Source organism: Hyaena hyaena, unplaced genomic scaffold, assembly GCF_003009895.1.
Source record: "Hyaena hyaena isolate Hyena2069 unplaced genomic scaffold, ASM300989v1 scaffold_130, whole genome shotgun sequence".
Classification (NCBI taxonomy): domain Eukaryota; kingdom Metazoa; phylum Chordata; class Mammalia; order Carnivora; family Hyaenidae; genus Hyaena; species Hyaena hyaena.
The window spans coordinates 1,406,987-1,434,846 of record NW_024080762.1 but is presented as its reverse complement, the minus strand read 5'-3'; the positions used below and the strand labels follow the sequence as shown (position 1 = coordinate 1,434,846).

The following is a 27,860-nucleotide window of genomic DNA, read 5'->3' as shown; positions in this document are numbered from 1 at the left end:
TTCCATTTTATTGTTTTATTTACAAACGGGGTGAAGTCAACTGGGAAAATCAGGAGTAGGGAGTCAGTCTGGGCCATCCAAACGTGGAGTGGTTCCTGGGTCAGTCTCCACCATGAAGGCCGCCTCTTCTATCCTTTTCCTGCCCCTTGGTCATGGCCCCTTGATTCCTCAGGGCAGCCTCGCATGCTGCCCCTGAGCCTTTGTATGAGGGCAGATGGATCCTGGGGGAACAGGGTGGTACGAGGGCTGGGGCCCCCTCAGTTTGTGTAAACCTGAGTTCCGATCACACGCATGATTTCCTTCTGTATCTTGGGGTCCTGAGTATTAATGTTGGCATCGCCCACCTGACCATCCTCATATCTGCCAAAGACAGGGCAAGTGTGAGCACAAGAGGGAGAAGAATACCAGAATAATGTCAACCAGTGGAACTGTATTTGAGGTGTGGCTTCTGTATTCCATCCCAGAAGCCAAAACCCTTTCTTGCTACTCTTTAGGGTGGAAGAGATTCAGCTTATTGGATTTCCTTGAAACAGATCTATACCCATCCCCATCCTCCACAGGGAAAGTTCCAGTGCCAGCTCCACTCAGGAAGCCAGGGATAAGTCTCAGATGACAGGAACAGACTTTCTCAGTAATCACAGCATCACACCCCCCACCCCTCATTCCTCAGAGTAATCCCCAAGGTACCCTCCTAGACTTACACAAAGAAGAACCGTGTGCAGACATGGTCAGACACAGGGCACACCCAGATGTTCCCATGCTTCTGGAGGTCCTTAGATGTAATCACTGGGAAGAAGGGGGCCAGAAATTATAATGCTTAAGTCACACAGTCCAGGCAGGGGAGGGAAGACGATGTGTCAACAACACCCTCGGCTGAATCATGTAGCAGAGCTGCACCAGAAATAAAGGTTGGGGACACAGAAATACAGGGATTGGGTGAGCCACCTACCTTCACAAAGTGCTATACAGTTTAGATTCCGACTCTGCAGGAACCTTGACTGAATGGATCGGGTCTGGAAGAGAAGGACAGCAGAGCCAGGTGGACTGTTACAGCTTTCCCTAGGCAGGATGTTTAGCTGTTGATGGCTAGGGGTGTGAATAAGGGATATCTGGGGCTCCCAGGCACCCCCCCCCCAAATTTTCACATATCAGTCTGACTGGGTCCATAGCTTCCATCTTTACATTTTCATGTCATTGCATTTAAACTCAGTCTCTTCTTTCACACTTATGACTGAGGCCACATAGGACTCTGGAAGTGTGTTCATCTTCAGACATACCGGATTCCTTCAAATGATCTTCAAACTACCTACCTCCCCCACCATTTGTTTCCTATCCATCTCTGTATCCTAAACTTATCCCAGGGGAAGGATTCTGCCTGCCTCACTGGAACAGTGCCAACTAATAATACCTGGGGGATGGTATTCATCCTGTTATATCTCTGGACCAGCTCATCCTTGGAGGGCATCCTGTGCTGTCCTTTTCCCATTCCTGTCATAGAACAACAAATCCAGTTTACTTACCCACTCCTCAATCACACAGTTACTAAAATGGCTACTATGTGCCAGGCACTGAGCTAGACACACAGTAAATAAAATAACAAGGTATCTCCCCTGACAGAATTTAGTCTAGTGGAAACTACAGGCAAGGAACAAGTACTTACAACACAGGATGGCAAGAAGTGTGATGAGGAGAATCTAGAACAATGTGTGAGCTAGAGAAGGGGAACTAGCCTGCCCTAGGGTTTTGAAGAAGGCTTCCTTTTTTTTTTTTTTTTTTTTAAGTCTTTATTTTATTTTGAGAGACAGAGAGCAAGCGGGGGAGGGGCAGAGAGAGAGGGAGACACAGAATCCGAAGCAGGCTCCAGGCTCTGAGCTGTCAGCACAGAGCCTGACGCAGCGCTCGAACCCATGGACTGTGAGATCATGACCTGAGCCAAAGTCGGACACCTAACCGGCGCCACCCAGGCGCCCCTGAAGAAGGCTTCCCAGTGACAGCCAGGAAGAATTACCTAAATGAAGAGGAAGAAAGTGTTCTGGCAGAGGTAAAAGGACATGGAAGGTCTGGAGGAAAGAAATCATTGTGATTTAGCTTATATGGAGCATAGTCAATGGAAGGGGAACAGCAACAGATGATGTGGAAATGGTGAGCCAGGATCAGATCAAGCAGGCCTTATAGGCCATGTTAAGACAACTGGAGTTTATCCTGAGAATATCAAAGAATCACTAGAAGTTTCAAAGATAGGGGAGGAACACATGAAATGAGCCAGGAATGAGGGGCTCACGAGAGCGGTGATATCAACACATGGGATCAATGCCAAACTGAGCAAAATGAGTGAAGAGGAAGCAAGCAGAGCAAGTTAGATCTGCTCTAGTCTCAAAGTTACATAGAAAACTACGACCAGAGTCACTGAAAAGAAAAAGCAGAAAGCACAGCAGGTAAGTGATGAATCATTTTCCACAAGTAATCACAATGGCAACAAGCTTGAAGAATCCTGCTTTCTTTAGAAAGTCCTCCCAGACTTGAGGAAGCGGTGCCAATTCCCTGCAGTGTCCCCCTGTCTAAATCCATAAATCCTCTGCCATCCTTATCCCCCAGAGAATAGCCCTTTTTATAACATTTAGACTTAGACTCATTCCGGATTTTTCTTATTTAGATATGAAACAGTGCTTATGTGCCCCTACTCCCCACTGTTTTTGGCCCGTGACTAGGACTTTAGTCTCTGTACTCAGCTTTCTCACAGGCCTAGCCTTATCACGGTCACGTGTGTGTGTGTCTGTGTGTCTGTCCCTGTTTGTCTGAGAGGGAGATGGATGACGATGGGAAATGATGCTACGCTTACAGGCCATAAGCAGGGCCCCTGTCCCACCACTCCACCTTGGAACATTGTATTACAAATCCCACTCTCCTTCAGTTCTTGGTTTTGTGATAGTCATGGTGCAGGAGTGGGGATGCCCGGACTGACCTTCCTCACTGCGCGGGCCGTCAACCCCTCATGCACTCACACTAAAGTCCCACGACAGATATATGGCCTGAACAAAATGAAGGGCAAGACTTAAACTCTTCACTTCTTCCTCCTGAGGGTGCAACACTTACCACCCCTCTATTTCCACTTTCCCCATTAGCCTTAAGTAGGTTTAGCTCTGAATCTAAACACCATGACCTTCTCATCCTGGGTATTTCAGTGCAAAATTCTGAATGAAATTCCCACTCAAGTTCTACCCCAGAGGATAAGAAAGAACAATATGATTTCTATGGCTGGTCTTACAAATGGCCCTCTGATGCAATCCAAATCTTGTCCCATCTCAATCCTGCTGCACACTGTCCTGTTCATATTGACCCAATGATCTTCTGACAGTTTACCAAGACCAGAACCTGAGAAAATGGTGGCCAGAGTAATCCCTGGGTGCTTTGTGTCCAGAGTATACCCATATCAGAAATCTCTAAACAGGACTAAACAAACAGATGGAGCTTACCAACTCCTTTCTCACTGGCCCTCATTTTAACCCACACACGATGGCCAAGTCATTGGAGTGGAGGCTCCATTAACCAAATGGAGGCTCTCTATTTACATCAGCTCCCAGACAGCACCCAGTACCACAAAACTAAGGATACCCTGAGGAAGAACAGAGAAAACCAGAGCAGAATAGGGTATATGGAAACATGTAAGATGGAATTGGTTAAACACTAGAGTAACTACAATAAACTGGACATCTGTATGCATCTCACATTATAGAGACTCTGACATATCTGTGGGCCCTCAGAGACTCAGTCATTCAAGCAAAGCCTACTCTGTCAGTCCAATATAGTGATAAGAACACTGGCCCAGAAGGTAGGAAGCCTAGATTCCAATCCTAGGTCTGCTACTCACAGCTGTGTGTAAATTCTCTGTGTATGAGCTTTCCTAACTGTAATGTAAGAAAAGACTAGACGAGATGATCTATAACTAAAAGTAAAATTCTATGCCATTTTGTAACCATAATCAGTGGGCCTTTGCAAGAAGGAAAAGGATGGTGTCCTATGATGTTTTTCTGTAATTAGTAAAGTGATGAAGAAAGGTAAGGAGTCAATAGAGATTCATGGCTCCATCTACCTAAGGTATTCAGGCACTCAGTAGTAAACAAAAGCCAGTGAGAGAGGGGAGTGGGAAAGAACAGGGAGAGAATAGACAGGAAACAAGAATTTTGTGGGCACCAAGAACCAGGAGAATCTCACTAGTTGGAAAACAACAAGAGCTTAATGAGGGAAGCTCAGGCTGGAACAAAGATAAAAGTTGAGGAACCTAGACAAAAAAGCCAAAAAGACTACCCCAACCCCAACCCCACTTTGCACCCCAGGCACAGAATAAGATTCATTCACACATTCAATTGGTATTTATTGGGCACTTACCCTGGGTGGATGAATCATCAGGTTTGGTTCATGACACACTATCATATATTTATTTATCATCCACTATACCTATAGACCCAACCTATAGACTAAATCCAAGAACCAAAACTTTACTACTGATTTACATCAATGTGCTCCTACCCTATCCCAACTATCTGCCTCTCCTTGGGAGGTAACCACTATCCTGAAATTTCTTTAGTTTTATCATACATACACACACATGCACCAAAATTTTGTTTGCTTTTAAACAATATAAAAAAGACATTATACAGTAGTCTTCTGGGCTTGCCTTTTTTTTCTTTAGCTCAACTTATTACTAAGATTTTTCCATGCAGTTAAGTGCCACTATTTATCCATTTTCATTGCTAAACAATAATCCACTCTGAGATTATAGTAAAATGTATTTATCCATCCTCCTGATAATCAGCATTTGGGTTGTTTCCAAGATTTGCTATCGCAAACAGTGCTGCTTTGAACACTCATGTACACCTCTGGGTATATATATGCAGGAATGAAAATGCTGGGTCACTGGGGTAAATTTTCTCAGCTTTCTGAAATTAAACACCAAATTGTTCTCCAAAGTAGTTGTACCAATTTATATTCCAATAAACAATAAAAGAGATCCTGCTGATCTACAACTTCTAGGACCATCAGAGGTATTACCAGACTTCTTAATTTTTGCCACTCCACAAAGGTGCTAAATAGTAGTCATGTGGTCTTCATTTTACTTTCCTGATTAATAGTTCAGCAACTTTTCATATTTTTTGGTCACTTTTTCAGTGAAATGCCTGTTTACATCATTTGCCTATTTTTCTACTGGGTTTTCTTTTTCTTACTGATTTTTAACATTTTAAAGGACATTTCTGGGGTATCAGGGTGGCTCAGTTAAGCATTCAACTCTTGGTTTCTGCTCAGGTCACGATATCACTGTTGCTGAGGTCAAGCCCCACAATGGGCTCTGCACTGGCAGTGTGGAGCCTGCTTGGGATTCTCTCACTCTCTTCCTGCCCCCTCTCTCGTTTGCGCTCTCTCTCTCTCTCTCTCTCAAAATAAACAAACATAAAAAAAGGTTTTTATTACTAATCTTTTGGGGTAACTGTGTCTTCTGTTTTGTAGCTTTTCACTTTCTTAAAGTATCTTCTGATAAACAGAAGTTTTCAGTTTTAATAATATTAAATTGACTTATCTTTTATGATTCTACCTTTTTTCATTCTCTGGATAATTTTATATAAAACTGTAATAACTTGTTTGGTTTGGTTAAAGTTTGGTTTAAGATTCACTTATAAACCTAACTGGGCTTGGTGAGTTTTTTTATTTGGTTGCTGCTGATATTGTTAGAGTAGTTTAAAATTTAGAGATATCTCTAGTTCTTTGATTCTGGATCTAAGTTTTCTTATCTTTATAACAGTTACAATTACTAGAGAATACTAAATAATAAAATAAATAAAAAATATAGCACTGTAGGGGCACCTAGGTGGCTCAGTTGCTTGAGTGTCTGATTTCAGCTCAGGTCATGATCTCACCACTCATGAGTTCGAGCCCCTCATCAAGCTCTGTGCTGCCAGCTCAGAGTGTGGACCCTGCTTCAGATTCTGTGTGTCTCCCTCTCTCTCTACCCCTCCCCTACTCATACTCTGTCTCTCAAAAATGAGTAAACATTTAAAAAAATTTTTAAAGAATATAAGCACTGTTAGGGGCGCCTGGGTGGCTTAGTCGGTTGAGCTTCCGACTTTCGCTTAGGTCATGATCTCGCGGTTCGTGGGTTCGAGCCCCGCGTCGGGCTCTGTGCTGACTGCCAGCTCAGAGCCTGGAGCCTGTTTCAGAGTCTGTGTCTCCCTCTCTCTCTGGCCCTCCCCTCTCTCTCTGTCTCTCTCTCTCTCTCCTAGAAATAAATAAAACATTTAAAAAAAAAAAAAAAAAAGAATATAAGCACTGTCGGGGCGCCTGTGTGGCTCAGTCGGTTAAGCATCTGACTTCAGCTCAGGTCGTGATCTCACGGTTCGTGGGATCGAGCCCCGCGTCGGGCTCTGTGCTGACAGCTAGCTCAGAGCCTGGAGCCTGCTTCAGATTCTGTGTCTCCCTCTCTCTCTGACCCTTCCCTGCTCACGCTGTCTCTCTCTCTCTCTCAGAAACAAATAAAACATTAAAAAATTAAAAAAAAAAAAAGAATAGAAGCACTGTCTCCTTCATATAGTAGATATGCAATACATAGTAGCTACGTTTTATATAGGGACTGTGTAGAACACAAACAAAAGAAGACCGAAAAGGAAGTAAGACATGAACCTGGAACACTGAGAGAGCTCCAAAGCAGATTCGTTTTCTGAATAGAACAAACCTGGACTCATCTCCTGACTAGAATATGAACCTCACTCATGTGTTATCTTTGGACTAAAATGCTTTCTCTTCCATTCTTATAATAGTATGTAATTATAGACAGTTTAAATTTTGAAAGGTAGTTGACAGGGAGAACAATGTCTCCAGAAATGTAAGCCAATGGAAGATACTCAAGCATTCAAGTGTATTCCCATATAACCTCTCATCCACATGTGTACATACACCACCTATAATAAGAAGCTATTGCCCACACCAAAAATGTGTTCTATGAAAAGCTTCATTTCAATCTCCCAATTATTTCCTAACTTATTCTCAGAGCCAAGCTTCTACAATAAGACCATCCCCACAGAGAAGAGGACTTCCTAAGAGAAAGGGGGATAACTGGCCTCACTGTGTAAAGAATCTAAATTTCTAACCAGAGGATGTAAAGAGACAGATTATGTATCTATGACTGGGAGAGAGCTGACATAGACCAAGTATCCATGATGGAGGAGGAGGAGACAGCAAAGAGTATGTATTCACAAAATGGATGCGATGTAAATAGAGTCAAGGTAGCCAGACAGTATTTCTTACCTGAGTATCCAAAGGAAATACTGGAGATGGGGCTCAGGTAGATGCCTTTGCCATAGGCTGCTCCATGCAGCTTGCAGGGAAACACCAGGATGAGCAATATGAGCCTGGGCCCTCCCATGGCTGTACGTTAGGCAGCCACAAGGCCTATCCAGCCCTCTGTCCCTCCAATTACCTTGTCACTGGTTCAGATAACTCTAGGAACTTACTCTTGAAAAGTTGATTGGCTGAAAAGTGGATGCAGGTTAACCCCTTTGCCCTACTAGATACTGAGGTCTTGGAAAGTAAGGAGTGGCAAAGCCACTAGTCACTCCCTCAGAATCCATACTCTTGTCCCCAGGCTTTGGTACAAATTCCAAAAAAGGAACTGCAGAACAAGTATCCAAGAGGAGGAAAAATAACCATCCCCTGGAGTCTCATAGGAAGAAGAAATAAGTCTTTTATATCAATTTTCTGAATGAACAGTCACATAAATTAAAAAGCTTTGTCTAACCAGTTAATTCATCACAGTAGCTGTAGTCAGCATTTCACATTTCTACCTACTGCTATAATCCCATTCCCAAAACTACCAAAAAACACAGCCTGGGGTCAAATATGTATCAGCCATATTCATTCTATACAAACAATCCCAACCTCTTTCCTAGGGAAGCCCCCCCGGCAGGCTAGCTTTGAGGATGCTGAGGCAAAAATCAGCTCAGTAGTCTGGAGCAGGCTTCTCCAAAACTGAGTGGGGCAGGGAGCGGAATGGAGAGAAAGGGAAAGGTGCACAGCCTCACCTGCAGTTTGGTGTAGGATGCATTGACCAGCCCATTGCGCAGGATCGAATGCCAGTTTTCAATGTGGGACCCACTGTAAGGCAGGGTAGAATACATGTCTCTTCATTGTATGAGATTCCCAGAAGCACATCCGAGACCACCACACCCACCCATTCTCACCCACACAGGACATGATGAACACAGATACACCTAGCAATGGATATGCACATGGAAACAGTCACAGGGATGCAACATATGTGTGTGTGGCTAACTCTCCATCTTAATTTCCAGTACCATCCTTTTTCCTGTGCTTCAGCTAGTCCCATCCTAAATCAACTGCTGGTTCAGTATTTTCACCTGCCTATTGTCCTGATATTTCAAGTTAAGCAGATTCATTTCAAAATCAACCAACTGAGCAATGATCCCAATATGGCTGCCAGTCCTAACTTCACATCTATTTTAAGAAAAAGGTACCACCACTCCCTTCTTAATATTTCTCTCACTTTCTCTTTTTCCACAGTTAGGCATAAATTGCTGACTTCCTTCAAAACAGCTTTCAAATCTATCTCCTCCAGTCTGTTCCCTCAACCACATCTTTTTATATGTAAATGTCATTTCTTCTCAACTACAACATAAGTAGCTTGAGAGTAAAGACTGTATCATATGTATCTTTCTACCCTCTACAGCACCTACCACAACAGCATTAAGAAATATCTGACTGATTGGTTGGACATAGGTAACACACACTCATATACCTCAAGTGAAGTTGCCCTCCCCCTCCCCCCCATATTATTTGTTGTCGTCCTCCCTACTCCCCACCCCCAGTCCCCACCCTCCTCACTGGAAGGCAAAGGTGCTGCCGTAGAGCTTCTTGGCGGTCCGGAACCGAGCCTCCTTGGCAGGAGGGCTGCTCAGCAGGAGGAACTGGTGTGAGGTGTGCATGAACTTCAGCTGCTGCCCAGGGTGGGGGTCGGGTCAGGAAAACAGAGAAGAAATGGAGATCAGGGAGGGAAGGGTTGGGGATGAAGAGCAAATCAGGCTTGCACTGACCCCAAATAAGGAGCATATGCTTAGGCCCAGAGACTACTGTGGATGGACGGAGCTAATGAGGCAAGTCTAGGATCAACGTGGTTAGCTGGTTTGGAGCCCTTCCCTGTCCCTCACCAGAAATTTAAAGAATTTAGGAGGAGAATGGTCACTTACCCTGCTGAGAGGTAGTTTGACAATGTGTGACCTGTTGCTAGAGATGATCCTAGTATGAAACAGAGAAGAAAGGAAAGGACAGAATGGGCGTGTCGTTAGACCATCCAGAACAAAGCGGTACTCTTGCCATACCCCTGGGAAAACAAGTAAGGATTCCAGAGCTGTTGGACTTGTGTGAAATGTCCAGGTCACTATCCAGATATTCCGGTTTGTGGTAACACTTATGTATAAAAATGTAAAAGGGAAACTACTGACCAGAGATCAGCTAGTTACTGGGTAAACAATGAATCAAAGAAAAGACATAGGTGAAAGGGAGACTGTTACATCTAGAAAGAGAAAAGAATAAAACAAAAGTGGGCGCCTGGGTGGCTCAGTCAGTTGAGCGTCCGACTTTAGCTCAGGTCATGATCTCATGGTTTGTGGATTTGAGCCCCACAGTGGGCCCACTACTGTCAACGCAGAGCCCACTTTGGATCTTCTGTCCCCCCTTCTCTGTCTGCCCCTCCCCCGCTTGCGTGCACAAGAGCGCACATGCTCTTTCTCAAAAATAAATAAACATTAAGATAAAGGAAGAGCACATAAGATCAGCTACAAAAAACAATAAATTAGAAAGCAGGGATCTGTATTAGCATGGTGACAACTTATACTTGGGACTTAGAAACATACAACTGGGGCTCAGAGGAATCCTTCAGGGCTCTTGAGCTTGGGAAGGAATGGAGACAAAGTTACTGTTTGGGCTGGAGAAAGACAAAGAAGAAACTATAACAACTCTCCCTACGATTCAAGGATAGACTGGTCTGTGTTTTGGCTCAACTCAGAGGGCAGGAGAGAACAAAGGCATAAAACATTGAGGACTCCGCATGGGAGTGTTATCTCATATAGTGGATAGAGTTTGTCTTTTTTTGTGCTTCACCCATTTTCTTGTGATGCCATCCTGGATAGTCTATGCCTGGTCATTCCTGATGCTCAGAGGGAGCATGTTGCATTGAGAAAGTACTGATGTCAAAGGCTGACTAGGAAAAGAGGGAAAAGCTATACCAGGAAAACAATAGCAATCAAGATTAGGGAAGGAGGGCAGGGGGTGGAGGGCAGGAGAGAATTTTCAAAATCTTTGTTCGAAGGGAATAATAATAGTGCCTCAAAGGCTCTGGACAGTCTACATCAACAGGGAAGGCCTTGAGACAGGGAAAGGGAATAGAAGGAAGAGACAGACCTCTCTGGATGCACAGAAAACTTAGCTGAAACAGTATTAACTCCTATACCCAAAGAGTACTATTGGGAAATAAGAAACACCTAAAGAGAATCTGAGACATCGTGTCAGAATTTGTGAGCTCCCGGTAAGCTCTGAGTTCTAATCAAGACCAAGTATATCAATAAAACGCCAAGAAAAGGCAGCCAGAAAATCTATAGCCTCAGGAAGGATGCCGGAACTGTCTCTAAAAGGTGTAGGTTCCATGACTAATACCATATCCCCTGCCACCTCTGCCCTCCCCCGCAATCCCTGAAGGACAAACCATTCTATCCATATCACTTACCACTGCAAGAGAGGATGGGCCAAGGGATCCAGCTTGTCCATCTGCTTCTTGATTTCTAGATATGAGCCCTGTTAAGACAAAGGTGATAAAGTTACCTCCCAGGAGAGGTGGGAGCCCTCCCACTTGTGACAGACTAATCAGGGCCCGGGGCAAGGCAGGCACTGAAGGCCACACAAAGGCAAGAGGAGATAGGGTTCCCACCCTCAAGGAGCCCAGTCAGATTGGGAAGACTCATAAATAAATATGAAAATGACTGAAAATGCTTACAAAACAACATGCAGGTGGGTCTCCCTCATTTTACGCAATTCCTACAGCTCTAAAAAGTTGACTTCAAATAAAAAATAAATAAAATCAATGTCCCAGAAAGATTAGGCTAAGGAATCCTGTGGTAAAACTTTACATAAAGCAAAGAGTCCTTCTGACAAGTAAATCATCCCTCCTAGGTATATCTTATGTGTTAATCTGAACTGTGATATATAGGATTTGCTGAGAAGAGGCCCACCTGTAAATGTGAGTACAAATGAATGTCTATTCATGCAGAGATTGCAGACGAGGGGTGGGGAAGTCTGGTGAGGGGCAGCCTTGAGTCAAAGGATGGTCACTGCTCCATGTTGCTGCCCCACCCCTAGAAGGACAGAAGATGTAGGCCCCTGGGGCTAGTTCCTTACATCCAAGCCCCCTCCTCGCCCTCCCAACCCTGGGCAGAAGTCTTTCCCTCACTTCTCTAATTCCCTAAGAATTATGGGGAAAACATTAAATATGAACAACTTGTGAAGGAACTGGCAGCAAAGGTAAAAGTTGAGAGAAACATCAGGAGTGAAAAAGAGAGTAACAGAGAATAAGGACTGGGAAGGCTGAAGAGGGAAGACTAAAAAAAAATTCAGTGAGGAATCTGAGTAGCATTTCTAAATCTCCACTCCAGTCCCATGGATTCCAAGCACAACAGTGCACTTAAGCAGGACAGGCAGAGGGCAGAATACCTGGGTCATCTCCCGGATGGACATCACACTATCCAGAGCTTTTTGAAGTCGCTCATAATTCTTCTTCTGTGGGGAATCAATGGGAAGAGAAGACCCAGATGAAGAAAAGTGGAGGAGAGTAAGATGTGATGAAAAGGAGGGCCAGATGTACAAAAGAGGTCTAGGCCCCAGGGAAACAGTATGACATGTCATGGAAAGAACACAGATTTAATGTCAGACAGTTCTGGAATCACATACTAGTTCTCTTTTAACAGCTAGAAGTAATAAGGTAAGTTACTTAACCTCTTACAACCTCAGGACCCTGTGTGTAAATGAAGATTAAAATTACACTCACAGAGATCATTCCGAGGAATAAATAACATCTGTAAAGAACTAGTATAGTGCCTGATACATAGCAGTAAGAGTAATAATGAGACATTCTGCTGGGTACTTGTGATGGTTAATTTCATCAATGGTTAATTGAGTTGATCTCACTGGGTCATGGAGTGTCTGAACATTTTGTCAAACGTTACTCTTGGTGTGTGTCTGTGAGGGTGTTTCTAGATGAGATTGACCTTTCAATCAGCAGAATGAGTAAAGCAGATTGCACTCCCTTCATTTGGGTGGGCCTCACCCAATCAGTTGAAGATCTGAAGAGAACAAAAAGGCCCAGTAAGAGGTAGGTAGTCAGCTCTGCCTGACTGCTAGAGCTAGGACACTGGTCTTTTCCAACCAGTGGACTGGAACTGAAAAATCTGCTTTTTGAGGATCTCAAGACTGCCAGCTTCTGGACTGGAATTTACACCATTGGCTCCCCTGGGCCTCCAGCTTGCAACTGCAGATCCTGGGGCTTCTCAGCCTTCATAACTATATGAACCACTTCTTTATAATAAATCTCTTTCCCTATATATCTCCTACTGGTTCTGTTTCTCCAGAGAACCCTAGTACAGTACTTTACATATGTGATTTTTCATTTTTACAACAATCTGCAAAGTAGATATTATCCCCTTTTTACAGACAAGGAAACCGAGGTACCAAAAGGTTAAGCAACTTTTTTACACCATTCTGCTAGGGAACAGTAGAACCTCAAAAGGAATCCAGGTCTGTCAGGCTCCAAAGTCTATACTCTTCCCTAGTATAGCAAATAATTCTTCTCTCCTCCTTCTAACAAACTCGGTTATTCATTGAAACAGCTAAAGCTTAGGGTTTAAAGAGTCCCCAAGAACCAAGTGTTCCATTCCTTCTGTCCCTCATTCCACGCTGTTATATACACTAGAATGACAGCCTATAGTCTCCCGTCTCTTTCATTGTTTCTATTCCTTAGCCCTGACTTTTTCCCCATGCAACAATACCTTGGGGTTAAAGGCCAGAGTCTTGGGATCAGTGGGGTCCACCACAGAGGGATAAGGCTCAAAGATGATGCTCTTTCTAGGGGACTCCAAAGCTGCCCTACACATGGCCACCAGCAGATCCACCACCTTAGGCAAAAGAAGAGAAAGGGGGCAGAAGCTAAAGAGTTTCCAGTGCTGGGAGTCACATAGTATCCGGCATAGGTCTATCCACCTTTGGAAGCTCTCAGCACTTCTCTCTGCTGTTCTTTCTAAAAGCAAACATGTTTATGGTTTTTTCCCTTGAAAACACAGGCTCTTCATAAAAATTCAAGTAACAACGATGTAAAAAATGACTAAAAAAAGATAAAAATCAGCCCCTGCCCCCAAACAAATCTCATTCCTCACAGGCACTACTGCTAAGTCTGAGGTCTACCTTTGCAGATTATTTTTCCTATGGAAATAGTTATTTTATTAAATAGACAATTTTAAAAAAAGAACTATACTGCACATACTGTTGTCTTTTCTTTTTTATATGTGTTATAATTTTCTACCCATAAATACCAGCTGTATGGTATTTCTATTGTAAGGACATACCATGATTTCTTTAACCAAATCCCCACAGGTGGAATCGTATCCATTCTTTTCTCACTATTACAAACAACAGTACCACAAACACCCTTACATATGAAAGCATTTCTGGAGATTAAATTGCAAAGAGGTGACACTGCTAGGTCCCCTCGCCCTTCTTGATACCAGCTCCCCAGCAGCTTTTCCCTCTCCCGTACCTCTGCTCCAGTAGCAACCTCCTCTGCAGCTCCGGACATGACTCCCAGTGTGTAGAAGGAGAAAACACACAGCTCACGAGTACAGACGGCTGGCTGAACGGACATATTAAACATAGAGTAGTGGCACAATGTGTGAAATAAGGTGATGTTATAGGGAGACAAGGGCAACTCTGACCTTAGACAATTCTAGAATGAGGTAGGACTTTGGGGCCCTCTACGTCATGAAAAAACTATAAATTAGTCTTAATTAAAATGCCTTACTTGTAAGATTGAGAGTTAATGCAATCTCCTCTATGAAGTCTTCCATGACTTCCCTAGGTAGTTAGATGCTCTCTCTTGTGAGTTTCCACAACACTATTCATATCTCTTCTACACACTGACAGTGCATTGTCTGTCCACCCACCTAAATTTGGGAGTCCTTGAGGACAGCCTCATACGCAATCATCTTGATCAGTATCTTAATATCTGATCCCTATTTTTAAATGTTAGGTAGGGATTATATCTTCAAAAATATTCATATATCCTTGGGGTGCCTGAGTGGCTCAGTTGGTTGAGCATCCTACTCATCACTGATTTTAGCTCATGTCACTATCTTGCGGTTCATGGGACTGAATCCCACATCGGAGTCTGTGCTGATAGCACAGAGCCTTCTTGGGATTCTCCTTCCCTCTCTCTCTCTGTACTTCCCCTGCTCTCTCTTTCTCTCAAAATGAACATTTTTTAAGAAGGACCACTAGAGAAGTGATAATACATATTAAAAAAATTCATATATTCTCATCTTTCAAAACAGGACTGCTGAGATTTGTTTTCTGAGGAAAAATAATTACACCTAGAGTCTTAAGAATTAGGGATAAAATTCTACCTTTACCATAGACCCAGGAAGAAAGGAAGAAAGGAGAGATGAGGAGAGAGCCTTGGCTAAGGGTGCAAGGAAGAGAGTCACAGATTAGGGCACATACCTTGAGCATGGACCCATTCTGGAAGACATGCTGTTCATCACACACCACACAGTACTCATTCAACGTTGGAATCCTCTGCTCTGCATACTTCATGATCTGGGAAGAGAAGATCGTTACTAAGCCTTTTGGAAGTGCAGGCACAGATATAGGAAGTAATATGAGCTTCTTTTCCAACTACTCTTCCCTCTTCCAGGCCTGTGCCTAAGGCAGACTCTATTTTTGGGCCTTGCACTTAGTCTAAGGGCCCAAATCTATAGCTACAGCAATATATTATAGTAAAAATAACACCAGCCATGGTTGAAGACCTAAGTTAAGATCCTCCCCCCTCCACCACCACTACTTGATACCATATATAACTTCAGGCAAATTGGTTAACCTGAGCCTTGGTTTCTTCATTTATAAAGTGATATTATTCACCTCATAGAGGAACTGAGATTACTGAGAAAATTTTCATGAAAGTGTTCTATAAATGTTAACATGTACTAACCAAGATTAACCTTAGTTGTAGTAATTAAGACTATCCATCTGAGACAGGTGAATATTCAGATCATGGCAGGAGGCCTGAGAAGCCATTTCAACTACCAGAACAATCAGCCTACCCACTGGTCAAAGCCATAGATGCAACTCTGTGCTGGGAAGAAAGCAAAAATCTAGAGCACATATGGCAATATGCTAAAGAATTTTTTAAAACACTCTGTCTAGGCAGAGCATCTGGCTCAGTGGAGCACACAACTCTTGATCTTGGGGTCATAAGTTCAAGCCCCCATGTTGGGTACAGAGGCTAGTTCAAAAGAGCAACAACAACAACAACAAAACCATACTCTGCCTAAACATGACTTTTTCAACCAGGTACACTTTTGTATAAATCAAGTTGTTCCCATTTCACATACTTTTGGGCTGGTAAAGGGCTTTTATTCACTCAGATGTATTGAATGCCTACTATGTACCCAGTTTGCTGAATGGTCTCCTTGATTATGCAGTAACATAGAAAGATTGTCTTCTCAGACCCTAAAAGCCAACAAGGGAGATGTGACATGTATACAAATTAATTACAACTCAAGGCAGCATATGGTACACTACACATAGGTGCCATATAAAACAAAAAGCATCTCAAGGGTTCAGTGATGGGTGGCTCAGTCGGTTAAGCCTCCGACTTCAGCTCAGGTCATGATCTCACCGCTTGTGGGTTCGAGCCCTGCATCAGGCTCTGTGCTGACAGCTCAGAGCCTGGAGCCTGTTTCAGATTCTCTCTCTCTCTCTCTCTCTCTCTCTCTCTCTCTCTCTGCCCCCGCCCCCCAACTTGCAGTCTCTCTCTCTCTCTCAAAAATGAATGTTAGAAAATTTTTTTAATAAAAATTAAAAATTAAAAAAAAAGTTCAGAGAGAGGAAATATCACTTCCAGCTAATAGGGCTGGAGTAATAGTGAAGAATTCTTTGGAAAGGTAGCATTGACCCTTGACTGCAACAGGCAGATAACAGGGAGGAAGGCCAGTGGGAGGAATGCTGTGAACAAAGACAATTAAGATGCAAAAATGAAAGAAAGCATGTCCAGGGAACAAAGGTTTTAGAAAGAAATCACCTAAAAGTAGCTGAGCAGTGGAAGAGGTCTACTAGGGAAAACTGAAGACCACTTGAGCAAGGATGTTGGGGATCTATAGGGAGATCAGTGTCACTCCCTCTCCTATCTTGACACCTATGCACTTAAAATCATTTGGCACTTGATCGTCGTGGTCTGGCAGTGTTGTCCTCCCAATGATGCTGTAAGCTTCTTGAGGATGGGAACTGTGCCTTCTTTTCTCCTATCCACACACTACTTCATACAGTTCTGGGAGCAGAGCAACTCAGGAAATATTTGACTGAAAAGCTGGGAGATGTTAGAGGATCGGATTGGTCAGACAAGAAGGGAATGGCTTAGGAATGAAGCTTTGGATTCAATTACCTGGACAAGGAATCCATATTCCAGGGTGGGGATATTCTTGCAGTGACCACTGACCTGATGAGTAAAAAGACCTCATGAGCCTTCTATGAAGCGAGTACCTAGACAGAACTCACACTCATCACCTAGGATTCTCCTAAAGTAGCTACGCCCTAGGTCCCATTAGCCTAAATAATCTCATAACCGAAGAGAAGACCTTTAAAAATTTTTGCCAAAGGTTCTTGAAAAGGACTCACCTGTCCTTAACCTTTTTCAAGGTAGGTAGATAAGCTAATACAGCAGCTGATGGCCAAGTTCTAACCACAACCTAATAAAATCGTACATAACATTTTGAGATGCCCAAGCCCAGACTCCCTACTTCATTGCCTACTATCAAAGAAGCTTGCCAGATAGTTTGGATATGTTTTCAGCTTTTAAAAAATGTTCTGCATTCTATCCATTCAGGATAGATGCCCAAGTTTGATTTAGGATGCCTGAAAAACCATACTCCCACCTCATTTTGAGAAGCTATACTCCCACATTTCCATTCCCACCCTCCTGACACCCAAGTCAAACCCTCCCCAGCCCATGTACCAAAGGAGAGGTCCGTGCTGGGGGAGGGAGGCCCACGTGCTGGGGGCACAGGAGACCTGCCTGGGGGCTGGGAGGGTAGCCAAACACCTCCACTTTGGGGTTCTTCATGGTGCAGGAGATAGAACGGTTCATGAGGCGCCCAACTCGAAGCTCGGGTACACCCAGTTTCCCTTTCAGCATGGAGTCCTGTATGATTGGGAAACTGGGAGACCTGGAGAGAGAGCAAAGGGAAGTTATATAACTGGGATTCAGTATGAGCCCTAGAAGAATACTAGAGATAAGTGGGTCCTAAGCCAGGATGGGTAAAGTGACCTACCCAGCCAAAGAACTCCTATTTGAGCAAAGTTACACCAGATCTTAAACACATTTTTTAAAATGTTTATTTATTTTTAAGATTTTAAGGAAGAGGCAAAGTGCAACCAGAGGAGGGGCAGAGAGAGGGAGACACAGAACCTGAAGCAGGCTCCAGACTCTGAGCTGTTAGCACAGAGCCTGACGCAAGGCTCGAACCCACGAACCATGAGATCATGACCTACACCAAAGTCGGACACTTAACTGACTGAGCTACTCAGGTGTCCTGGATCTTAAACACTTTTAAAACAAGTAGATCACAAACCTGAATTGATTTTTATGTCATTATTTGTGTGTTCGTCAGACTGCAACATGGAGGACAGGAAGAGGCAAAGTCTTGGTCAATCTCTACAGCACCTAGGCCAGGTAGGGACTGATCCCCTGGACAGGATGCCTGTTTCATTTACTCGGTGTGTGTATGTGCATGCTATGTGTGTGTTTTTATACATTAAAAGTACTAAATGCCATACTAACCAACAAGTAGTTGCAACCCCAAAACCCTGATGTCTGTCTGTCAACAACAGTGCCTGGGAAACTACAAATATGGGTTTGTATTTCTTTGGGAAGATCAGAAGGCACCAGGAAGGACGATGTAGGCCTGGGGACAAAGAATGGGACAGTATTTACTTCCAAAACTTTGATAATAAATCCGTGTGCCCTTTCATGAGAGAAAGGAGTCGGTGCCTTTCTCAAACTCTGCCTTCTTAGAAGAGGGCAAAAGGATGAGGTTCAAAGAAAAAAAAGACAAAAATAGCATATATTTCTCCAAAAATATACCACAAGCAAGGTATTGTGTTTTAGATGAAGGACAAGGTATAAATATTGGTGTCAGAAGTACAAGGATAAAGATACCTAAGAGACAAGACTATGTGTGTGGTGTTAATAGTTAAAGGTGCAGAATTCAGAGGACCTTGGGAGAGAGCAAAACAGATTAGTTTAAGTAATCAAGAAGATGGAGTAGGAGCTCAGACAAGACTAAGGTCATTAGAGATGATCTGCTCCTAGAGGAACACTTACTTGGGGATGGGTGAGAAGATGCTGAGGCCAGCTCGGAACTTCTTGATGGTACCACTTGCCTTGAACCAACTGTGCCTCTTTTCTTGCTGAGTCTTCAAGAAATCGTTGCTGAGATGTTTCCATTGTTGGGATGTGAACATACCCAGGATCCTAAGGAATCAAAGACAACAGGCTTACAAAACTCAGGCAGAGGAGTAGGTCAAGAAATAGAACTATGAAAAGCAACTAATCTAAGAACTAATAAGATAAGTATTATCTTAAACTTATGGCTTCCAATTTGAGCTGGGCCCTCTACTAGTCTTACCAATCCTTTTTCATGTGTCTTTGATCAGCTCTCTCTGGCATTACTCTAAGCTATTACTGCAAATCCTTACCGCTTTCATTAAGCACGTAACTTCACCTACGGCTGAGAATCTCTTCCTTCTTAACAGAGAAAACTGAAGCCATCAGTTACCAGCTCCCTTAATTTTCCAAACCTACTACAAAATCTACTTCTGTTTCTACTCTTACCTCAATCCCTCCATTCTCTGGAAACAAGGTGACCGAAGGGCTATTTGTGTTCTAGATCTCAGCCCTTTCTTGCCTCTTTAGGGATCTTGACCCATTAATTATCCCTCTCTCCTACCAGTTCCTTTCCTTAAGTCTACAGAAAGTTTTAAGTTTCTGCACTTCAGTCTAGCTACATCTCCTCCTTCCCCTCCAATCCTCACCTAAATATCTCAGTCCACACTGATTATATCTACTTCATTGCCAACCACTCACTTCTCAACTCCCTGTATTCTGATTTCTACTTTTACTTCTTCATTATGACTACTCTCGCCTCAATGCTAAATCCAACAAAAACTCTTAAGTTCTCTTACTTACACTCTCTGGCATCTGACCCTTCTTGCAGAAACTGTCCTCCTTGCCTCCTGTGATACCATTCTCTTCCTATTCTTCTCCAACTTTTTTCACCTACCTTCAATGTTTCTTCTTTCTCTGCCCACCCTGCTGGTTTCTTCGGTATTTTGTCTGGATGCTAAAGGCTGTTTTGCTTTTGATCTTATTTTCTTTTCTATGCTCTTCCTCAGCAATTTCATACTCTACACTGGTTGTAATTTCCACCCATACACTAAATATATTTTCAACTCTAACCTCTCCTGTTACATTATCTATATACTGAGTACTTCCACTTGAATATCCCAAGGTCACCTTTACCATGCTTAAAATGGAACTAATTATCTAACCTTATCCCATAAACCTGTTCCTCCCCTATTTAAACTGGAAGCGTTACAATTTACCGAGACGTCTACGATGGAAACCTAAGAGTAATTTTCCACCATTCCTTGGCTCTTATGACTACACACGACATATCCACATCAATCTTCAAGTCTTACTGATTTTATATCCCACAAATCTCTCTAGTCCACCTTTCATCTCTATTCTCACCTATAATCACACTTTGGCGTACGCCCTCATCATCTCATGTTGGGAATTCTACAAAAGCCTCCTACTAAACTACCTTTGGTCTCTTGTCTCACCCTCACCTACCTATTTTACACAGTGTTACTGGAATCATTTCTCTAAAACTAAGTCTGACCATGGCCTTTCTTTGCCTAGAACCCTTCAACGCTCCCACTGCCTAGAAGATAAAAGCCCAAGATCCTCTCTGACTTGGACCCCTTCCTAGTTCTCTGGCTTCAATTCCTACACTCTCCCCTTGTATTTTCCTAGCAACATTTAACTACTTGAAGCTTCCTACACACATGCTGCTTCACCTGACTATGCCCTTGCAAATGTTATTCACGCTCAGAATCTGTCTGCATAGGCAACTCTTATCCATCCTTGAAAACATGAATCATCTCCCTTTCATTCATTCATTCATAGCCTTCCACCTGCCACCAGATTGAGTCACTCCTTCCTCTACATTCTTTCTAAACCTTACATATTCACTTGTAATAGAACATGTGTCCACTGGACTCTATTTGGAACTTCACTGAAGGTAGAATATAGAATTCATTTATTTCTCTTTGTATACCAAGACACTCAACATATTTTATAAACTATCTAAGCTCCTAGAGCCCCACGCTGAGAAAACCACAAGAGAAAATATGAAGAGCATGACCCTAACTCCAGAGTTGTACTTTTCCTTAAATGGTAAGTACTGAGGAGCCCCCCTCTCACCTCCAGGAGGTCTCAAGGCCAGACACCCCAGAACCAGAGGCTCTTCCACCTAATCATAAATTTAGCTTTCCAAATTTATTTTAGTCTTTCTTAGGTACATCTCAGAAAGGTATTTTGGGGAGGAAACATTGCATCCAAGGGTCTGCCTTGTATGTCCATCTCCTTCCCTCACGTGTCTATAACCAGAAAGATCAAAGTTCTTACTTTTTCAACTGAAGACCCAGCCCAAACCCCTCCTTATTCGATGGCTGGAAAACCTCAATTGATGGTTCTGCAAAGAGAAGAAAAAGCTCCTAGTATACACATATCTCTATTTTCCTGGGAGTCCAAAGCCCCATTTCAGTGGATGAGTTTCCTCAGATTCTAAGGGTACTCTTATACAGTAGTGATGGAGAAGGAAAACATCTGAAGCAGAAGGTAGATTCTGGGAGCTGTCTGACCCATTTCAAATCACTTCAACTTCTATGAGGAACTTGAGGAGAAGGGATGGGACAAATAATATCTGGGGACCAGAGGAAACAATTTCATTAACCAAGAAGGCCTTTAGGGGATGGCTCTCATGTGACAGGGAATGAGGACACCAATGACAGGAAACTGAAAAGCCCTCATCAGGGGCCTGCAGTATATACCCAAGCTTTTCTCTGGCTCAGTTAACTTAGGACTTTGGATTAAACCATACTCAGAGTGTCTACACTTGTCCATACTTGCCCAAAGTCACTGCCTTTACCTGGTCCATCAAGGTACTGGGAAAGAGAAAATCGCAGCCTCAACACAATAGGTTCCGTTCGGAGGACTTTCCAGGCTGTAGAGACTTCCTCCTAAAAGAGTAAGGGAAAGTTTCCACTTTAGCAACAGAGAGGAATGGACTTGGAAGTTTTCCCTATATGACACACACATGCACATGACAGTACACACCACTGTCTGCTGATGGTCTAGGAAAGACAGGAATGAAGAATATGTGCTCCAAATGCAGCACTCAGGAACAAGACTCCTGGCCTACATGACAAAATCCACAAGTCCAGCTAGACATGTTGTTGCAGGTACTAGCACCACTTACATCGAGGAAGCTGATGTTGATGTGGAGGTCAATGTCCACGTCATCGATAGTTCCATATTCTCTACAGAGATACAGGTGAGACTCATTAAGGGAGAAAGAAGGGAACAGAGACTGGGGATGGAGGGAGAACTGAGCCTGGGGCCAGGGAAGAGTGGAAGGTAGCACTGTATCTAGACTTAGCTGCAGTCTCAAGCCACTTACACGATCAGGGTTTTCTCCAGGCCAGAAGCCTTTCTTACCTCAAAGGTGAAACTATCAGCCTAGAGGGATCTAGGATAGAGGAGACTTCTAAGAAAAGTGGCTATATGTCCCTACTCAATGCTGTCAGCTAAGCTTAAGTATTCTGAGCAACCCGCACTACCTATCACTAAGCTCATAATATATCCATGTCCACAGACCCCCTATTATACCCTAAAAATAAAAGACCTTTAGCCTCCTAACAGCTCAGAAAGAAGTGGCTTGCTTCTGAAGTGGGGTCCCACCTGATGGATACAGAGTTCTCACTGTAGATCTCCTTCACGGCTTCAATGTCTGCATCAAGCTGTGGGTGTCGATACAGGTCAGCCGCACAGCTCCCCTGAGTCGGCAGCAAAAACAGTGGGGAGGTTTGGGAGGAGGGAAAACAGAGGGGAAAAGAGGGATGGAAAATAAAGAGCATGAACAAACGCCAGGAGCAGGAAAATTAAATGGCAGCAGTACATATAAGCAAAAAGCCTGCTCTTATGAAGGAGCTCTTGATGGTGGCCCAAACCACCAATCACTTGCATACAAGTCTCCCTCCATCTCCACTCTAGTTAGCTTCCGTGGACCACCTGCAGGCCTTGCTTAATGAGTACACAGCCTTAAGTTTCCAACTTTTCCTCTCAGACTCTGACCAGGGATACTTAGGTATCCCTTCTATGAGAACTCAGAACAGGCTGGAGAGTACAGAATTTAACTCAGGTGGTTCCCTGTGAAGAATCCAACATTTCCGCTCAGGACTGTGCCCTGGGTAGTGATGGCATGAGGCAATCACTGGCAGGATATCTTTTTAAAAATTTTGACCTTGATGAATGGAATAACAGCCACTGGCTGGTGAAGAGTCAAAAAATCACTATTTCCAACCAAGAACATATGGGTAGCCTCCACGTACAGAGGATGTAGTTTACTCTGGGAAAGGTACGAGTCCCAAGTAAGAGCAAAAATATGAGATCAGCTCTCACAAGTCAATGCTCAGACCGCACCAACACTGTATCCTCATTTAATCTCTGCTCCAGAATAATCTTTCACTACTTGATAAATTCGGAGAAGCACACATTTAGACTATCCAACATGGGTCTTAGGGGCTGTAATCTCACCTGAACTCCATAGAGAAATTCCTCTGATTCATTATCTCCCTCCGAATCATCATCATTCCAGAACTGGCCTTTGATGTCCTAGTGATGAGAAACAAGGATACAACCCTTTGTTGGATCCCTATTACCCCATGAAACAGAGTAGGGTGACAGGATACAAAACGGATTCCCACATACAATGGGAGGTCCTTTGGGATAGAATAATTGAGGCCCTATTCCCTTTACTCCCTTCACCTCACTCTTTGGGAACATCTCAGTCTCTTCCTGAATCTGGTCATATCCATGGCCTACCTTGGGAGGGATGGAGGAAAACAGGGAATTGGAATTTTGGCCCTCTTGACCGAGGCTCTGGTAGCCAGGGGAGTGGGAATGCAGACTTCAACATCAATGTTGATTCCTGGGCATATCTAGGTCCTAGCGCAAGCTGGCCTCTTCGGGATCATTACCCCAAAGCAGCTCCCATGCATACCTAAGCTCTTATCAATCCCTCTCTCTTAGCTCCCCTTCCTTCCCAAGAAAATCCACCTGTACACACACCAAGTAATACTGTCTCCTTGCTCTTTCTCCTTCTTTCAACTTCAGATAAGCACTCTACCTTTCAAAAGGGTAGGAGGGAGAATAACAGGAAAAGGTGTCCCATCTCTCCCTAGATGACCAGTTAGAGAGGTGGGCAGTTAGTTCTCACCATTGGGTCAGTGGGTCACACACAATCCCAGGTCAGTGCTAGGCAGCACCCCTCCATACCACCAGCTGAACCCAGGCCAACGGGATGGGCATTTAGGAGGCCACAGAGGGAGACAAGGGAGGGGGTGATGTCAGGGGCTGACTGTAGATCTGCTGGGGATGGCAGGCTCTGCTGTTGTGGTGATAACAAGTCACTGTCCTGTGGAAAGTAGACAACAGTTGGTTTCATCACCACTTAATAGCTAGATGGTATTTACACAGGCACACATGTTTATGGATATGCTTTTATTAGACAAATGTACAGACACTTGCACAGAGACATACTTGCATGCATGTACACACACTTATACACATAGTTTTTTAAAGATAATGAGCCACCAAAGCACTATACAAACATGAGACACTACTGTTCCGTTTAAGCTTGAAGAGTTGGGATTGGAGCAAGCCCCTGCCTTAGACCATAATGCTGGATCAACCCCTGAAGCCAAAAGTGATGGTGACAGGACCAGATGTTATCTACTTTGTCTAGTCAGTTCATTCTGGAACATTCTTCATAGTGCCAACCCCCATCAGAATCAAGATTCTTTTGAGAATCTTTACACCTATTTATTCAAACTGAATCATTATTTCTTATTAAATATCAATATCCCTAGAAGCCTTTACCTGACAATCAAAGCTAACTTAAAAAGTCCTCAACAACACTGAATATCCCCTGGTAGACGTGGTCTGAGTGGTCTCATCTTGGAACCTACTCCCCAAATAAAAATGCAATGATGATCTAAATAAATAGTCAGAAAAACACTAACCCCTAGCCCTTTCACAAAATTTAAGAACCACTGTCTAGGCCTTCCTGGCGCTGCACGTATCTGTCTCACCCACTCCCAGCAGAGGTGTTCTTGGTCTCTAATATGGTTCTACTGAGCCTTAGGTTTGAAGACCACAGTGGGCTTATGGGCAGCATCAGTATCACCTGGAAACTTGTTTAAAATGTAAATTCTCAGACCCTGACTAAGACCTACTGAATTAGGAACTCCAGAGATGGGGTCCAGTAATCTGTGTTTTAAGAAGCCCTACAAGTTATGCTGATGCATGATAAAATTTGAGAACCCCTGTTCTAAATCCTTGTCTACTCCAGGGGCCTGTAGTCTATTCCTCAAATACTAACTTAAGCCTGGCAACTAACTGATCCAGGATGAAGACATATGGCACAATGCCAGGACATACACCATAGCTGTCCTCTCAGTCATAGTGCTGCCTGACTCATCAAAAACAATATGCAAAAGGAAATTACAATTGAAGTTCTTAGAGATAAAATAGTCTGATACCTGAGATTTACTTTCAAATACTACTCCAGCCCCAAAAGGACGATATGGGTGTATGGGGAGGGGGATGAAATAAATATGGCAATATATTAATCATTGATGAATCTGTGGGATGGGTACATGAGTTTCTTATACTCTACTTTTGCATGTAGTTGGGAATTTTTATAACAAGTTAAAAAAAATCACAGGCTACTCTTGTACTTTTTCAGGGGCTCTCACTAAAAAGACAACTCTAAATGTGAACAGGAATATTATCCCTGAAACTCCACAACTGCCTCCTTGCTCTTCTTTAAACATAACAAGGATATTCCCACCACTTTGTCCCTGCTGTTGCCTCTTCTTGGAATGGTTTTCAGATATCCATATGGCTTGCTCCTTCACTCCTTTGGCTTTCTGCTCAAAGGTCATCTTAACCATCCTACAGAAAACAGTAAAACCTCAACACACACACACTAGCACTCTCTATCCATCTCCCTTATCTGCTTTATGTTTTTCCACAGCACCATGCCCTGACATACAAAATGTTTGTATTTATCTCCCACCAAAATATCAGCTCTGTAGTGGCAGAGGCTTTGGCTCTTAACTTCTATGTGGTCAGTCCCTCAACTCATACTTATTGAATGAATAACCTGTCTGCTGGATATCTAAACCAAAGGGGAGATACATACACGAACCTAAACATGTCTACACATAGACAAACATGATTTTAAAAAACAAGACTCCATTCACCTTCAAGAGCAGCTGAGAACTAATATTATGAAGATCTGAGGGTTGAACTGGGTTTGTGAGATTTGAAAATAAACAGTCAGGCGCTGATCTGGATGATCACAGAGGAGTGAAGAGGGAGGCACTAATGTCCAGCGTGGGCGGTCTTGGGCTGGGTGGTAGGATGTTGGCAGCGTAGGCCAGAAGTACCAACTTTCTCAAGGTCTTTGTCACCGTAGAAGTCAAGAAAATGTCAGCCTCTCTCCAAGGGCTGTTGCTGCTTGGTTTCTGCTGTTATCACAAGGAGAAAAAGGTAGTTCAGAGGGAATTTTTCTTGTCCAGGGAAGAAACAAGTCAGAAACTACCATCGTTTCCAAACCAGGGTGTTTCAGTGGAAGGGACTCCCATCTTCTACTCTCAATGCCCATTCCTCTGGAGGTAAAGAATGGGTTTGAAAAGTAAAGAAAAAGGGAAAGGAGGGCGGGGGGGGGGGGGAAGGGTGATGGGTCACGAAATTCACAGAATCACAGACATCTGAAAGAGGAGTAAGCCTAAAAGATGATCTATTTCAAAGCTTTCACGTTATACATAGAATACTCAATTGTAGGAAGGCCAAGCAAGATGCTCAGCATCAGTAGAGTGGAACTTGGACTTAAGTACATTTGACAGGTCCTAATTACATCCAATTGTCCTATAATGTGGTTATGACTAATCAAGGGAGCTGTCTAATGAATTAAGCAAGAAGATCTATCTGTTTTATCTAAATGGGGTGAAGGAGGGAACCTTTCAAGAGAGGCTGGGCCAAGTATACACTGTGTGAAGAGTGCCCAAGGAAGGGTGCTGTTCAGCTCAGTGTTTTAATTCGGACGATGGCAGCTAACACAAAGCGCTTGACGGTTTGCAAGGAAACCGACCAAACGTAAATAAGCCTCAAGTCTGTATCACAAAGGTCTTTCCCTAGGTCCACAGGCGCTTCTCGGGTTGACAACTTTTCACCTAGTCAAAAAGCCTCCAAACCCAATGCTTAAACTCTGGGTTTAACTCCCAGCTTTGTAGTCCTGGGAAAGCGGGCTACTCCTCTCTATATCGAGTGCTCCTTTCTCAGAAAGCCCAGGCCACTGAACAAAGAGTGCGGGGGAGAACCCACGGAGGGGCGATTCTCGAAGGCGAGCGCTATCTCCGGTACAGCCCCTGGAGGGCAAGGACGAGGTTAGCCCCCAAACACCGGCTGCCAACCTCGCTTCCAGGGCAGGGCCCGAGGCCTCCCGGGGGTGGGGAGGGAGCAGCCACAGCTCTTCCCCGGTTTCCTACGGAGACCCCAAAGACACCCAACACCTGCCTCCCGGGGAAGAAGCTCTGTGCCCGATTTGTGTCGACAGCCGCCCGGCCTTGAGCGAAGCCTGTCAAGCAGGCCCCTCAGGGCCTCCCGGTCCAAGACCCTCACTTCATCCACCCCGGCCGAGGCGGGGCGGGCCCCACACCCTTCCCGCGGCCCGGCCGCCCCGCCCCGTCCCCGTGGCGGCAGCCCCACAGGCCGGCCTCGCGAGTACTCACGGCGACCCCGGGCCGCGTGCGGCCGCCGCTGAGGGGACTAGCGGCCCGGGACGCCCCGCGGGGGCGGAGCGGCAGGCCAAGGGGCGGGGGCCGGGCCGGGCGGGCGAGGTCGCGCACCCCCACGCCTCGTCGTTCCGTCACGGGCGCGCAGAGCCAGTCTGCGCACGCTCGCGCGGCGACACCGGCGTCACGTGATGCGCTCCTGGCCAATCGCCATGCGGCCTGCCTCTGGGCGTGCCACAGCCCGGGACGCCAGGCTTCCGACGCTTGCGCGGTGCTCGCTGGTTGGGAGGGGCGAGAAGCTGAGGGGTGGCGCCTGTGTCTTGGGTTGGGGCGGGTGCGTGGAA

The 27,860-nt window shown here is 44.2% G+C and overlaps 1 protein-coding gene across 8 annotated transcripts; it reads right to left on the bottom strand.

The window, feature by feature from the left end:
- On the bottom strand, positions 1-27,658 carry PARP6 (poly(ADP-ribose) polymerase family member 6). 8 transcript variants are annotated; one of them, XM_039237843.1, is made up of 24 exons: positions 27,514-27,658; positions 25,984-26,250; positions 23,934-24,131; positions 23,252-23,329; positions 22,397-22,491; positions 21,915-21,975; positions 21,585-21,675; positions 21,062-21,128; positions 18,695-18,844; positions 17,327-17,537; positions 16,757-16,810; positions 14,818-14,913; positions 13,859-13,951; positions 13,095-13,220; positions 11,764-11,829; positions 10,784-10,851; positions 9,249-9,297; positions 8,887-8,999; positions 8,067-8,139; positions 7,294-7,363; positions 1,409-1,488; positions 950-1,013; positions 702-786; positions 1-360 (listed from the first exon to the last, which is right to left on the bottom strand). In XM_039237843.1, exons 3-24 carry the CDS (start codon positions 23,934-23,936, stop codon positions 258-260), a joined length of 1,896 nt encoding a protein of 631 aa, XP_039093774.1. In that variant the 5' UTR covers positions 23,937-24,131; positions 25,984-26,250; positions 27,514-27,658; the 3' UTR covers positions 1-257. The 8 variants fall into 8 exon arrangements, with proteins under 8 accessions (XP_039093774.1, XP_039093776.1, XP_039093775.1 ...); XM_039237845.1 differs by having other exon boundaries at positions 25,984-26,247; XM_039237844.1 differs by lacking the exon at positions 27,514-27,658 and adding an exon at positions 27,404-27,457.
- Positions 27,659-27,860: the final 202 nt, after the last annotated feature.

Excerpts from the sequence above, each read along its gene's own strand:
- PARP6 (XM_039237843.1), bottom strand. Across the intron at positions 16,811-17,326 it reads CAGCACGGACCTCTCCTTTG|GTCAGTGGTCACTGCAAGAA; the intron begins GTACATGGGCTG and ends TTTACTCATCAG. Across the intron at positions 14,914-16,756 it reads AATATGGATTCCTTGTCCAG|ATCATGAAGTATGCAGAGCA; the intron begins GTAATTGAATCC and ends TTCTCTTCCCAG.